Source organism: Corvus hawaiiensis, chromosome 6 (assembly GCF_020740725.1).
Source record: "Corvus hawaiiensis isolate bCorHaw1 chromosome 6, bCorHaw1.pri.cur, whole genome shotgun sequence".
Taxonomy (NCBI): Eukaryota; Metazoa; Chordata; class Aves; order Passeriformes; family Corvidae; genus Corvus; species Corvus hawaiiensis.
The window spans coordinates 20,876,677-20,888,799 of record NC_063218.1 but is presented as its reverse complement, the minus strand read 5'-3'; the positions used below and the strand labels follow the sequence as shown (position 1 = coordinate 20,888,799).

The 12,123-nt window shown below is 32.7% G+C and overlaps 1 protein-coding gene across 4 annotated transcripts in view; it reads right to left on the bottom strand.

The window, feature by feature from the left end:
* CEP128 (centrosomal protein 128) overlaps window positions 1–12,123 on the bottom strand; it is a 115,581-nt gene that overhangs the window by 49,622 nt on the left and 53,836 nt on the right. The window contains exon 20 of one of the 4 annotated variants that reach the window (XM_048307581.1): window positions 8,015–8,150. The exons of the other annotated variants lie outside the window; for them this stretch is intronic. Coding sequence (XP_048163538.1) covers window positions 8,086–8,150 — 65 coding nt within the window. The 3' untranslated portion in view covers window positions 8,015–8,085. Of the gene's footprint in view, window positions 1–8,014; window positions 8,151–12,123 lie in introns of those variants that run through there. 4 annotated transcript variants of the gene reach the window in all.

Genomic DNA, 12,123 nt, shown 5'->3' with positions numbered 1-12,123 from the left:
AATTTTGATTAGAAAACCTATTAAATAACCTGGAAAGAAAAAAAATCAGCATTATATAAAAGAAAATATAGCAAGAAATGTCTCAAAGCAAGGTCCTCATAATAGCTAACACTTTAAACAGCAAATACAGCTGAACACTCTTTTATCACTGCATATAATATATAATTGTTACAATTCTCTCCTGAATGGAAAAACATTTCCTTTCTGATAATGAATAAAATTTTCCAGGAGCACAAAGAAAGAAACTGAAACTTAATTTGTTTTCATTTACCAAGTGCAAGCTAGAAAAGATAATTTGTCATTTCTTGGTTTAGAAAATTATGTTGATATGTTTATGGGCATGGTAGCTATATAAAAATTATGGTATGGCATATGTAAATGACAAAACAGGAAATTGAATGCCACTTTCTTCAGCAAGCTCTCTCTCTTAATATCATAGGATTTTCTTTTTTTGATGTTTTATCATCCCAACCATATTTATGCATATCAGCAAATTTCCTTTTGGCTACATCTGAAAGGCAGCTGCAGATCTTAATGCAAATATACACAGAACTGATCTTGGACCTATCAGCTAAGGAATGGTCAATGATTAAGGGTATCAAGGTTTCTGAAGCAGCTAGTGCAGCTCATTTGAATTGAAATAACTGGGCAAACCAAACGAGGCCAACAGCCGCAGGACAGAAGGCTTTTCTAGCCAAGGTCACTTGTTACCTGAGATGAGTAATTCTCCCAAGCCTAGAAGTGCATTTCTTAATTGGGCTGTTTGAAGATCAGAGCTAAACAATCCATTTGCGATGTTCACAGCATAGGAGAACAGACAATATAGGAAGCTCAAAGATACTGGTCCGGAAATTAAGTTTCTCTACCAATCTCAGAAAAAAGGGACTTTTAAGCAGCTTGGATGTCTTGTCAGAGGAGTAAAGAACACAAAAAAAGTCCTATCTCCATGGGATTCACTCCTTGATAAATGCTGTAAGAAAGCTTTTAATTCTACTACATGGCCCTATGTATCCCTAGGACCCAAAAGAAAACATTTAGTGCAACCAAACAAACATACATGCACAGAGGTCAGTATGACTTGTTGACACCAAACATAATGCAGCTAGAAATTATATAACACCCTATCTATTACACCTGCTATAGAGGAAGGTGCAATAAACTGAGCTAGCAGTTATGAAGAAAGCCATTACAGCAATCCTTCTAATTTTTTCAGCTGTACTTAGCCTTTAAGTTTATTCCTTGGTGGGACAATCCTGTTGTACTGTCCCGTGGTAACTGATGCTATACAACTGAGACTTAACAACTCAGCTGGTAAACATTTCAACTTTTGGTGAATGGCACATTTCACTTAATACCTAAAAATCTATTTTGAAAATTACACTATCTAAATGCACTAACTTATTATTCCTTCTACACAGCCATGTGCAAGAATCTACAGTAAAAGAAGTCTAGTAAATTTTTTCAATAAGAACTTTTTATACATAGATTTGAGGAAGAAATCTCTCCTACACTCCAAAAGAGAAGAGAATATTAAGAGGAAAATTATATATAATATATTATAACTGAATAGCAACATCAGAGCTTTTGTTTTTCTTTTCTTTCTCTTGTGCAGTGGAATAAGTGTAATTTTCAACTGAGACTTGATTTCTTATTTCTGATCAGTAGAATTCCTGGAGACTGATCACAAAAAACCCAAATTTACTCTGCTGTTTTCACTGAGTAAGAAGGTAAGAGGGCATTAATCTCACAATGGAGATTACATGGAGAAATGTATATCCAGTATGAGCAGTATAATAAATGTACTATAAAAATTTTATTTGTTATAAAAAGACACTGCAAATCTTATTACAAGGTTGATAAAAGCTGCAAATAAATTATGTTTATTACAGAATTGCTTATCCCATTCTCTCAACACTACATAATTTCTATAGGTAGATGCATTCAAATAGCAATCAAAGAAATGGCAAAATGACTGTCAAAATCCCACAAAAATGCACTGTAAACAGGAGAATACATTGAGTATTCTACAAACCTAATCCTTTACCTATTTACCTTACAGCTGCATGTCTGTTTAATCTCAACAATGCAAATGCAAGGAATAAACTGAAGTTTGCAAAGGTGCTAAAATGTCTGATATGTTTTTATATGATGCCTCTTGCAGCCCACATTATAAAGTAGATTGACAAACACAAACTTGGAAAGTGCTTTCAATAGCTGAAGCATCATCTCCAAGGTGAGGAATGGAGAGGTACCAAGCAAACGGTGAACGTGCTTCACTGGAAATGCCCCGAAGGGTACAACAGTTATGAGACATAGGTTAAAATGTGCAGTGATCTGCTCATGCCTGTTGAGAATAGACAAAACAACAGAAAACTACTCTCTTAATGTACACCTAATGTTGAAAATTCATACTGTAAGGTTTTTACATCCTCTAGCAATCTTATTAAATGACTAAATTTCTCTTCCCTTGGATCCTTATATTACATACGACAAAATATAATTACAATCAATTAAAACTCCTCAGACTAAAAGTAAAGGTTTAAGCCTTAGGTCTGAAATATGTTTTGTACTGTGAAAATACAGTTCTAAACTTTCTTCAGAAAACAAGAAAATAACGAAAATGAAAACTTGGGTTTGCTCTCAGAAACTGTTTTTTCTCTCTTACAGAGAAGTTTGTATGCTTTTCTGTGGCTTCTATAATTTAACCCCTTTGTCTAGTATAATTTTCCTTTGCTGCAACATTTGTTGCCAGCATATTTATTTCAAAAGGCCTTTTACTTGACATAAGGATTGGAATTTTTTTTCTGTATGACAATCTACAATTTTAATAATTACAGTAAAATACAAATCATGGAACCCTTTCAGTTTCAAAGTAATATTTCAAATTAATCATGCTGAGTTTCTCTGACTCTATCAAGCTTTCTGACAGCATCTTTTCCAGACCTACACTTTACACATAGTACAATGTCACAGTGCAACACACAACTGTGCTTCTCCTCTAAGTTCATTTGTCCCAAAGCACTAGCATGACCAATAACAGATTTTTCCCATTTAATAAAAACTTGTTTTACTGTAAATATCTGCTCCTCTGCTGTCTTGATGTGTATTTCATACCTTAGCAAACCAGTTTACTTGAGCTGAAGTACAATAGTATTACAATTTCTTCTGGAATAAACTCTTTCTCTTGGATCTTGTTTGCTCTGCTAAGGCAGAGCAAACAAAGCCTTTAGAGCAATTTAAAAAACCAGAGCTGTCTCTAAGGACACAGATTAAAAGCACTGCTTGGGAAAAAGAGCAATGTCAGACATGCAACTTGGAACCAGTGTACACATGCAACTTGCACACTGTGTACTTCAGAGCGCACATCAGATGAGAACAAAACACATGCAACAAATTTTAAGGTACAAGACACTTGATACTATGTTTTCTTGACCTGGCATCAAAATATTATTCATATTGGTGATTCAGATGGAGAAAGAAAACTACCCAGCTTCTGATGACCACACACTCCTTATGTAGCTCTGTAAAAATGCCCTGATCACAGCTGGCATCTGTACTAGTGAACTGAGTACTGACATTTCTTCCTGACCTGATGCAGCATGATTCATGATCTGTCCAATACTGTTACACTATTACTCAAGTAAATTAGATTATTATAGGTTAGCAAATCATCATCAACATAATTCCTAATGAACAAAACTAAATTAATTACAAAAACTTTATGAGTAGCAACAAATAGAATGCTCAAATTCAATCACACTATACCTGTACATGACCACTTCAGGAAATATGAAATGCTAATTTTGTGAACTAAAAGCATTTTATGTCGCCATTCGTATGGTACTAACAGATTAACGCATGAAAAATGCATAATCATCTATCTGAATGGCCCATATAATCATACCATTGATTCTCAATTACAGTTAAGGATGGAAATTTTCATAATTTAGTAGTAATAACACTGGCTTTATTGAAAATAATTCTTTGGAAATCAAAATTCCTTCCAGATAACAGAAGAAACAAAATCTGTTGCTTACTGCAACACTACAAAATACTTATTGTTATTTAATCAGGTTACTTTACAAGTCACACACTGAAATGTTTTAAGATCAGATCAAAATAGGAGTTGTAGAGTACTGTAAACACATTGGATTTTAAAATACAATCATTTTTGAAACAGTCAAAAAAGAAATCTTAGGAAGCTTTCAGTTTTTATTACCCTCACAATGCAATATTCCACAATGTCAGAAGCCAGCTTGATGATGCTATACTATATACATATTGTATATAAGATATATATATTGAAAAGGATAGGGTATTTTTGTATTTTCAAATTCGAAATGTTTTTGCAACAAGTTAGAAACATTCCAACCCTAAAGTTGAGATCTTATCCTACTCTGTGGCTTATTTGCTAGCATCATGTGTTTCACTGTAATACACATAGACCATGGTACAAACTCATTAAACCAGTCTGTGTAGATAAGCCTCATGGACCAAGAATGAAGTATTAATATTTCTTCAGCTTTTACGAGAATAAGAATGTATATAGTAGAATATTCACATTCCACTCTTACTTAAGAAGCCACTCTAATAAAACATAGCACAACATACTTACAATCCCCTTAATACACTCGAGAACCATCAGCTTAACATTCCCAGCTTGGAGAAGAAAGTCCCTTCTTCCTCAGACATGAGGATAATATGAAGCTATGCAAAGCAAACTTCATCTCAAGTTCCATGACATGTCTCATGGCTTGACAGAAGAAAGGCATCTGAAAAACTAAGTTCTCTGCCAATTTAAATATGCTTTTGCTAAAAAATAAACTGTTTTTTAATATTCATTAAGAACTTGATAGGGAAACTATGGATCACCAAATAGCTGTAAGATCGTTGCATTACACTCAATAGCGTCCTAACTTAATTCTGTCCTTTGAGCTCTTCCTTAATAAAAATGTGCTCCATGGATTTTAAGCACATCGCATTAGAACAAAATAATTTCACTAGGATTTTTTCATTTTATATAGTGTCTTGCAAGGAACGGAATACTGTCTGATCATTTGATTTTTCAAGTAGAAGCAGTTTTCCATACAGACAACATTCAAGAATTATTTTCAGAAAATGCTGCTCCTAGAACGTCAATCCAACCAAGAAAGTAATGTTTTAGGGCCAAGTCATCAAATATAATTAAAACCAGGGAGGGAAAGTTTTTCTCCTGGCAGCTGAAGTACGTACAACATCGATGCAGTATGTACATATGCATGAAGAACAGACATATATATTTCAATAGATGTGTTTTCTTGGGTTTGCACTTAGCTTCTTTCTTTAGTGGTAGGCATCTCAATTTACCAGGTATACTAAAACAAACAAACAAAATATCCACAACAAAATCATATGTGTTAATTTTTGTTTCACATTCTAAGTCGACAAATTTTACGTTTAAATGTTTCCACTAAACAGAGATTTCCATACTGGCAATATATAATGTTACACAAGTGTAGTGCTCAAATACTCAAAAATAAGTACTGCAATATGAACATGTGTATTTTAAAAAATAGTTCTCAGAGTAGAAAGGTGGTGCAGAATTAAGAAATTCAGCTGAGGAATATCAGACCAAGCTCAGTTCTCTCTCTTTTTTTTTTTTAATACCTAACCAGGAGCAATTCTCTTTATGACTCAGATACTGTATCTGTTTTAGCAAAAAAATAAAACTTTACAACAATGTTTACTAAGAGTGCTTAATCACTTGCAGTGCAACTCCTTGAAAATAGACAGAAGTATTCAAATCATGCCCTTGACATGTTACAACTTTATCCTAGAGACATAATAGATACAGACAAGAAAAATACTGTGACTCTCTCTGCCCACTCTAAAGATTCAGAAATATGTGCCATTATTACATGTGAATTTTTTAAAAATTACATAGAAGGACTTGTTGTTTAGTAAAAACAATTAGTAGCTTGTTGCTCTGATCACTCATACTGCATGAACTGTATAGTTAATTTGCTTGTCTTGCTTGTCTCTAAAACACTTTTAAGGATTTTCCCTTTTAACTACAAAATATGTAAAGCATTCAAAAGTACCAATCACAGTTTCCATTTTCTTAAACCAAAACCAAGAAGGAAAAAAAGGTGTTAGATACAGACAGTTGTTATTCTGAACATGCTCATCAGAGTAAATATTCAACCTAGGAATTTATCATATTTAAGCCACTAGAAGGAAAAAATGTGCAAACAGATTAAATATCACTTATTTAATCTTTATATAGCAAAAATAAAACCAGCTAGATTTCCTTTTTTTCAAGAATTCACTTATATTGTATATTCTGTAATTAAAATTATTTTGTTGTGTACAGTCAACATTAAGAATTGGTTTTACTGATGACTGAAGCTCTTCTCAAAGTGAGGAATTTTTTGGTACTGACATAGGACTTAAACTTCAATTCTCCAAATACACAATATCATGAAGACACACTTCAGGAAAAAAAAAGATTTTAAACAACATGTCAGCTGAAAGGATATAAAAGCTATTAACATAGCAATGAACTACACTGAAAACCATATTCTAGACAAAAAATTCTAGACAAAACCATTACACAAGCTCTAATTTTGAAAGATATTGAATCTATGATATAGCAAGAGGCAAGATTTTAACTACTTTTTTAATTTCAAGAATTTTACTGTAATAAATCTTAGATAGCATTTTTTTTCCATTTCTGTTCAAATTTCCAACATGATTCATCTGTATTTTAGACTAAGATGGCTTTGACCAAGGGAATAGGTACAATAGGAGAGGAACATAGAGCCCTTGGTTCAGTTTTATTTCCCATAAGAGAGTATATTATTTAATTAAACTGCCATCTTATCAGATATTAAAGAGCTTCTTTAGGATGACATTGTTACCTAAAGAAGACTAAATGACAGCATGTTTCTGTAATGTACTTCTCAGGAAAATATTGAATTCAAGACAAGCATGGAAGTGTCTGTGTTGGGGTAGTTTCTGTTTGGTTGTTTTTTTTTTTTTAATTTAATAACTGTAAATTGGTGATATCAGTCTGGTATAGAAACATAGTACATAACCTGAAAGCATGACAGCACCTTTCATATTAATTCAAGGAGTCCTGATAAAGTTGTACAGTTGACTACAAGATTCTCTTTATTATATAGTGTTAAACCACTGTTAAGCTGTAATTGTGCTTATAAATAGTCCTATGCCATCATTTCAACAGCTGTAAAAAAAAAAAAAACTCACTAGTTCATAGAATACCATCTATTTTAGCTTGGTTTAAAGAAAAAAGTCATCATTCACAAAAGGAAGAAAAGATCAAATAATACATTTAAACTATTTAATATACACTGAATCCCCATCCCCAGGTTACTCTTGTTAATTTTGATTTAGTTTCCGATATGTGCAGATAAACCCAGAAGTAAAACTAACAAATTTAGTCTCTTACTGTTAGTGAGCAGTACAAACTCAGCAATTTAAAGGGCTCATCATGCTTTCCAAACTAAAAATCTGTACATAAGTTTCAGAAAATCACCTAAACTATGTGATTCAGAAAGAAAAAAGAAATCAAAGGAAGTCTTGAAAACATCTTAGCTACAGTTTGATCCCATCTCTTACCTTCTCTTTTTCACAATGGCAGCCATATTTTCATGAGTGCATAAAAAGATAATGTCAAATGGAAACGGCTCCAGAAAAATACTAGATAATTACAGCAATGCATGTCCAGTCAGATATTTCCAGTTTTCCAATTTAAAAAATTCCACAGGGTAAGATTTCTAAATGATTTGGGTTTATTTCCATTCTTCTAAGAATCTGAACGCAGGTTCATTTTGGCAAAGTTTAAAATAACTTAGAAGTCCTCCCTCCTCCTTCCCCCATCACATTAAAAAAACCGAACATTATTTAAAGGGCAAGAACACTTATAAGAAGAAATAAATTATTTTAATAGTAATGATATTTCAACTTTATGCATTTTGAAGCTCTCTATGAAAACCAAGTACAATGAAGAGTTTCTCTGAAATCCTTCAGATTCCTTCCTGTATGTATGCTTAAAAGAGTGTTCTCTCTACTTGATGCTCCCGATCACTGTTCAATAAAAGATGACTGGAAAATACCTTGTGATGTTTCTTGTTGCCACAGAAAGGACTCTTGTTCAAACAAGGGCAATATCATGCAATATATAAGAAAAAGAAAATTAATAAAAAAGAAAGAAACAAAGCTGAAGGGGCAGAATCAGACTAAGTTGTCTTCAAAACAGCATATGTATTTTACTATTAAATGAAATATAATAGGTCATAATAGAAAGATTTTAGACTATTTTGATTTTCACTGGTTCCCAATTTCGTATGTTTCCTCAGTTTAATAACAGATTCCTCAGTGTCAGTGTATTTGCACTCAATGTACTACACTGTCTCTTACTTTAAATTTTTGCTCTTTCTGCTTTAGTGTTTCCAAACAAAAATTGGACTTACTGACTTTAAAGTAGAAAAAACTAGGAATATAATTTGAAATATTAGGTTTTGTCAAAGCAGAGTTTTACCTACATTTTTAATCTACTTTAGTATAACAGGCTCTTTTGAGTGTACATTATCCACAGCAAATGAGTAACAGATAATCCTGACTGAACCTAACAGAAAAAAAAAGAAATTAAACTGGTGTCTTGCTTCAGGAATCACTTATCAAAATCTTTGTAAAATATACTTGTTTTCATCACAAGTGATGAAACTAGAGGTAACTGTAAGATTCATAGAGATGACACTGTCACTAAAGCCAGCTAAAATGTAAGTCTTTCAAAATTTGATTTTTGTATCCTCAAATCTGAGACAATGCACAATGACAAATGCATGAGGGATGAACTTAATGCATAAAGACAAACAGCACAGACTTGTCCAGTTCAGGTTGGTACTTGTGATAAAAGCATCTAACATTAGTCTATCATAGCTCAGGACTAGAATTGTTACCTTCTCAAGCTTTACTTAGCAGTATAACCTGTAAAAGAGAAATTCTAAATGTGTAACAATTTAAGTGTGATTATAGAGTATTATCTCAGTAGACAGTGAGAACTGGTACAGAATATGTCCTGCATCACCTGGGACTTTGTGTAAAACAGCATATTTGCAGAATATTTTGAGATAAATTATATCAGTCTGTAAATCGGAGCAATGCACCTGCTCTTCTTACATCACTACAGCCTTACTAACATTGTTTCATTAAAAAAGAACAGATACAGCCTTGCCAAATATGTCAGGTCTTATTTTGCTAAACATTTATGTGTTGACTATCTATGTCTTCTCTGAAGTAGGAGCATATTATCCTAAAACAAAAGAACTGTGCAGACTTCATGTCCACCACTATACAACACATTATGTCTAGCTTATATAAATGTCAGTATATTCCAAAATTTTCTTGGAAAGGCAATTAAAGTACATCTGAGCTTCTAAGACCAATGGGTATACCCAGGATCAAATATAGACTTTCACTGATTCGAATGATGAACTTTTCAGACTATACAGTTTGGCTAGACCATATAGAAATGCAGTAAATGAAAGAAATTTGTGCTAGGTCCTGGGTACAATTCTTGACAATGGCATTAAAAAGATAATAATAAAAAAAATACTTGTTACCTAAACTAACTTTTAAATTATTTTAAGAACACCTTGGCATGCTCAGTGATTCCAGAATGCAAATGAAGCTTAGTTAAGAAACTGGAACTTATGTGTTTTATTTCCTCATACCCTTGTTAACAGATTGAATACCTAATGCAATGTTTTTGAAATAAATTTGATAGTGAGACCAAAATCACTCTAAGAGGAAAAATGGAATCCAAGTTGTTATTTACTGAAATATCTCGTTGTGTAGCATGCTAGAAAAATATATTAAGTAGTGAACTGTATCCAAAGTACAAATCTGCAAACCTGAAATCAGAACTCACATCCTCTTCAGTTCTTCTGTATTCATAAATATTGCTAGACTTCTGAATTTCTAAAGTCTCCAGCATGATACTTTTACCAAGAATAGAAGACAAATGTAGCTGATCTTGAAGCATCACCAGGTAACTCTGAAACTTCTGCTACTCTGTAAACAATCCTGAAACTCTGTGCTTCACAACTGTACTTTGCTTCATTCTCTATTCTCTCATTCATGAATCTTTATGTTAGCTTACTTGTATTTTTCAGGATTATACCACATGGACAGCCAGTTTATACCACCACAGGTACCACTGTGATAATGTTAACACTTCTACAGAGATTTACAAGAAGGATTCAAAAGCCTGCAATATCCTAGGTATTTACAAATGCCTTGGTGAAGGGAAAAGACAAAAATACCCCATAGTTAGAAGTTTTAGTAGGCCTATTTAAGCTAATAAAACTTCCTTACACATGTTCATCAACAAAGCAGTTTAAATATTTATCCTACCTACTTTTGGTATGTCCACCATAAACCTCTATTTTTATTCTTTCTCCCAAAAAAACTCCAGGAGTAAACTACATTATCAGATCCATTGAAAGGAAATTAACAAATTAATTTCTTGAGAATACAATTTCTCTATCTCATTTTCAAAATTTTGATATAAGTGAACTTAAATTAATGGAGTATTTTCACACTATATCAGGTACTCAGACAAGTGGTTTGTGTCGGTGGGGACAGTCAACCACATACATGGATATTCATGGTTATTCACAGAATCTGGTAAAATGTTCCACCTAAAATCTGTGTCATTCCAAATGCAGCAGAAAATATTTTCATCCATTTGATCAAATTTGATTGAATGCCCATTTAATTTAGCAATACTGTTAAGGATACATTGGTGTTTAAAAAAAAATAAAAAAGTGAAAGGCTCTTTTTTATCAAATAAATACATTCTGCCTTCAATTGCTTAATTCCTGCACCTGGGATTTGCCCAAAATTTCATTACTGGGTGCCTTAGTATTGTGTAAGTACTTCCATTTTCTAGGTTTAAGAAACAAAAGCCAACCAGCATTCTGCATCCTAAATTTAAATTTTTTATCATTTTGATGGATTGCTTTCTCCTTTTGGCTTAACACCTTTTTTATGCTTTTACCTGTGTTTTCTTTTTTCCCCTCTGGGAAAGTAGTTTTTCCAATTTTCATGTTCAAGTCATTGATCCATTAAACTATTTACATGTTTACATTCTACTACTTGCATCATAATCAAGGCTGGGCTTTTCATTCAGTATGTAAGAGTATCTGTTCGAGATATAAAAGCAGTCAGATTTTTTCTTGCACGCTTTTTAAAATAAAAACAACCCTTTTTAAACATTTAAATGTATCACTTGATACAAAGAACAGTACTCAAAACTCACATTAACAGATATACATTCTATTATTTCTCTATCTTCTACAATTTCTAAAAAAAAACTGACTTGGTGTAATGAAGGTCATAATTTTCAAATTAAAAAGAACAATCTAAGTTGACATGACTGTAAAACAAACCAATTAAATTCATGTGGAGATTGTAGCTCCATTATTCTTGCATACACTGTCACATGCTCTGTCATTTAATTAGTGGTACAAGAAAATTATGTTAAATACCAAGTCAACCTGCCGATTGGTGCACTAATAAAAAGCTCTTAAAATTTTGTTCAATGTTTGTAAACATTATTATGAACTTCTGACTCTGGCTTCAAATTCAAAATTGATTTAAAAGCAGTAAAAATAAATAATACATAATATTTCCTTTCTTGGTATCAGGTAAATGAAATTAAACAATTCCAATGCTATTCCATTTTGCGTACCAAAAAAGCCACCAATGTTTTTAAGGCTCCAATTTTTATTATCATATTCCTACTCTTCATACTAAGCCCACTCATGAAGAAAAGTGAGTCTACAGACCAGCATCTCTAAAAGAGTACCAACTATCCCTTTGTCACTTAGAGAAGCACATTCCTTACTTGAATTTATCATTCTTATATTTAATCATCACATCAGTACTCCCCTGCACAGTTGCACGTTGAACACCATACAGGTGACAGCCATACTGTGGCTTCTGCTACATCTCTCAGTTATTCAGTAACTACCAACTATTTTATCAAATTAATGACAACAGGAAGTTGGGCTCAGATGTATTTTATTTCCCTATCTCTAATTAGAATGAACACTT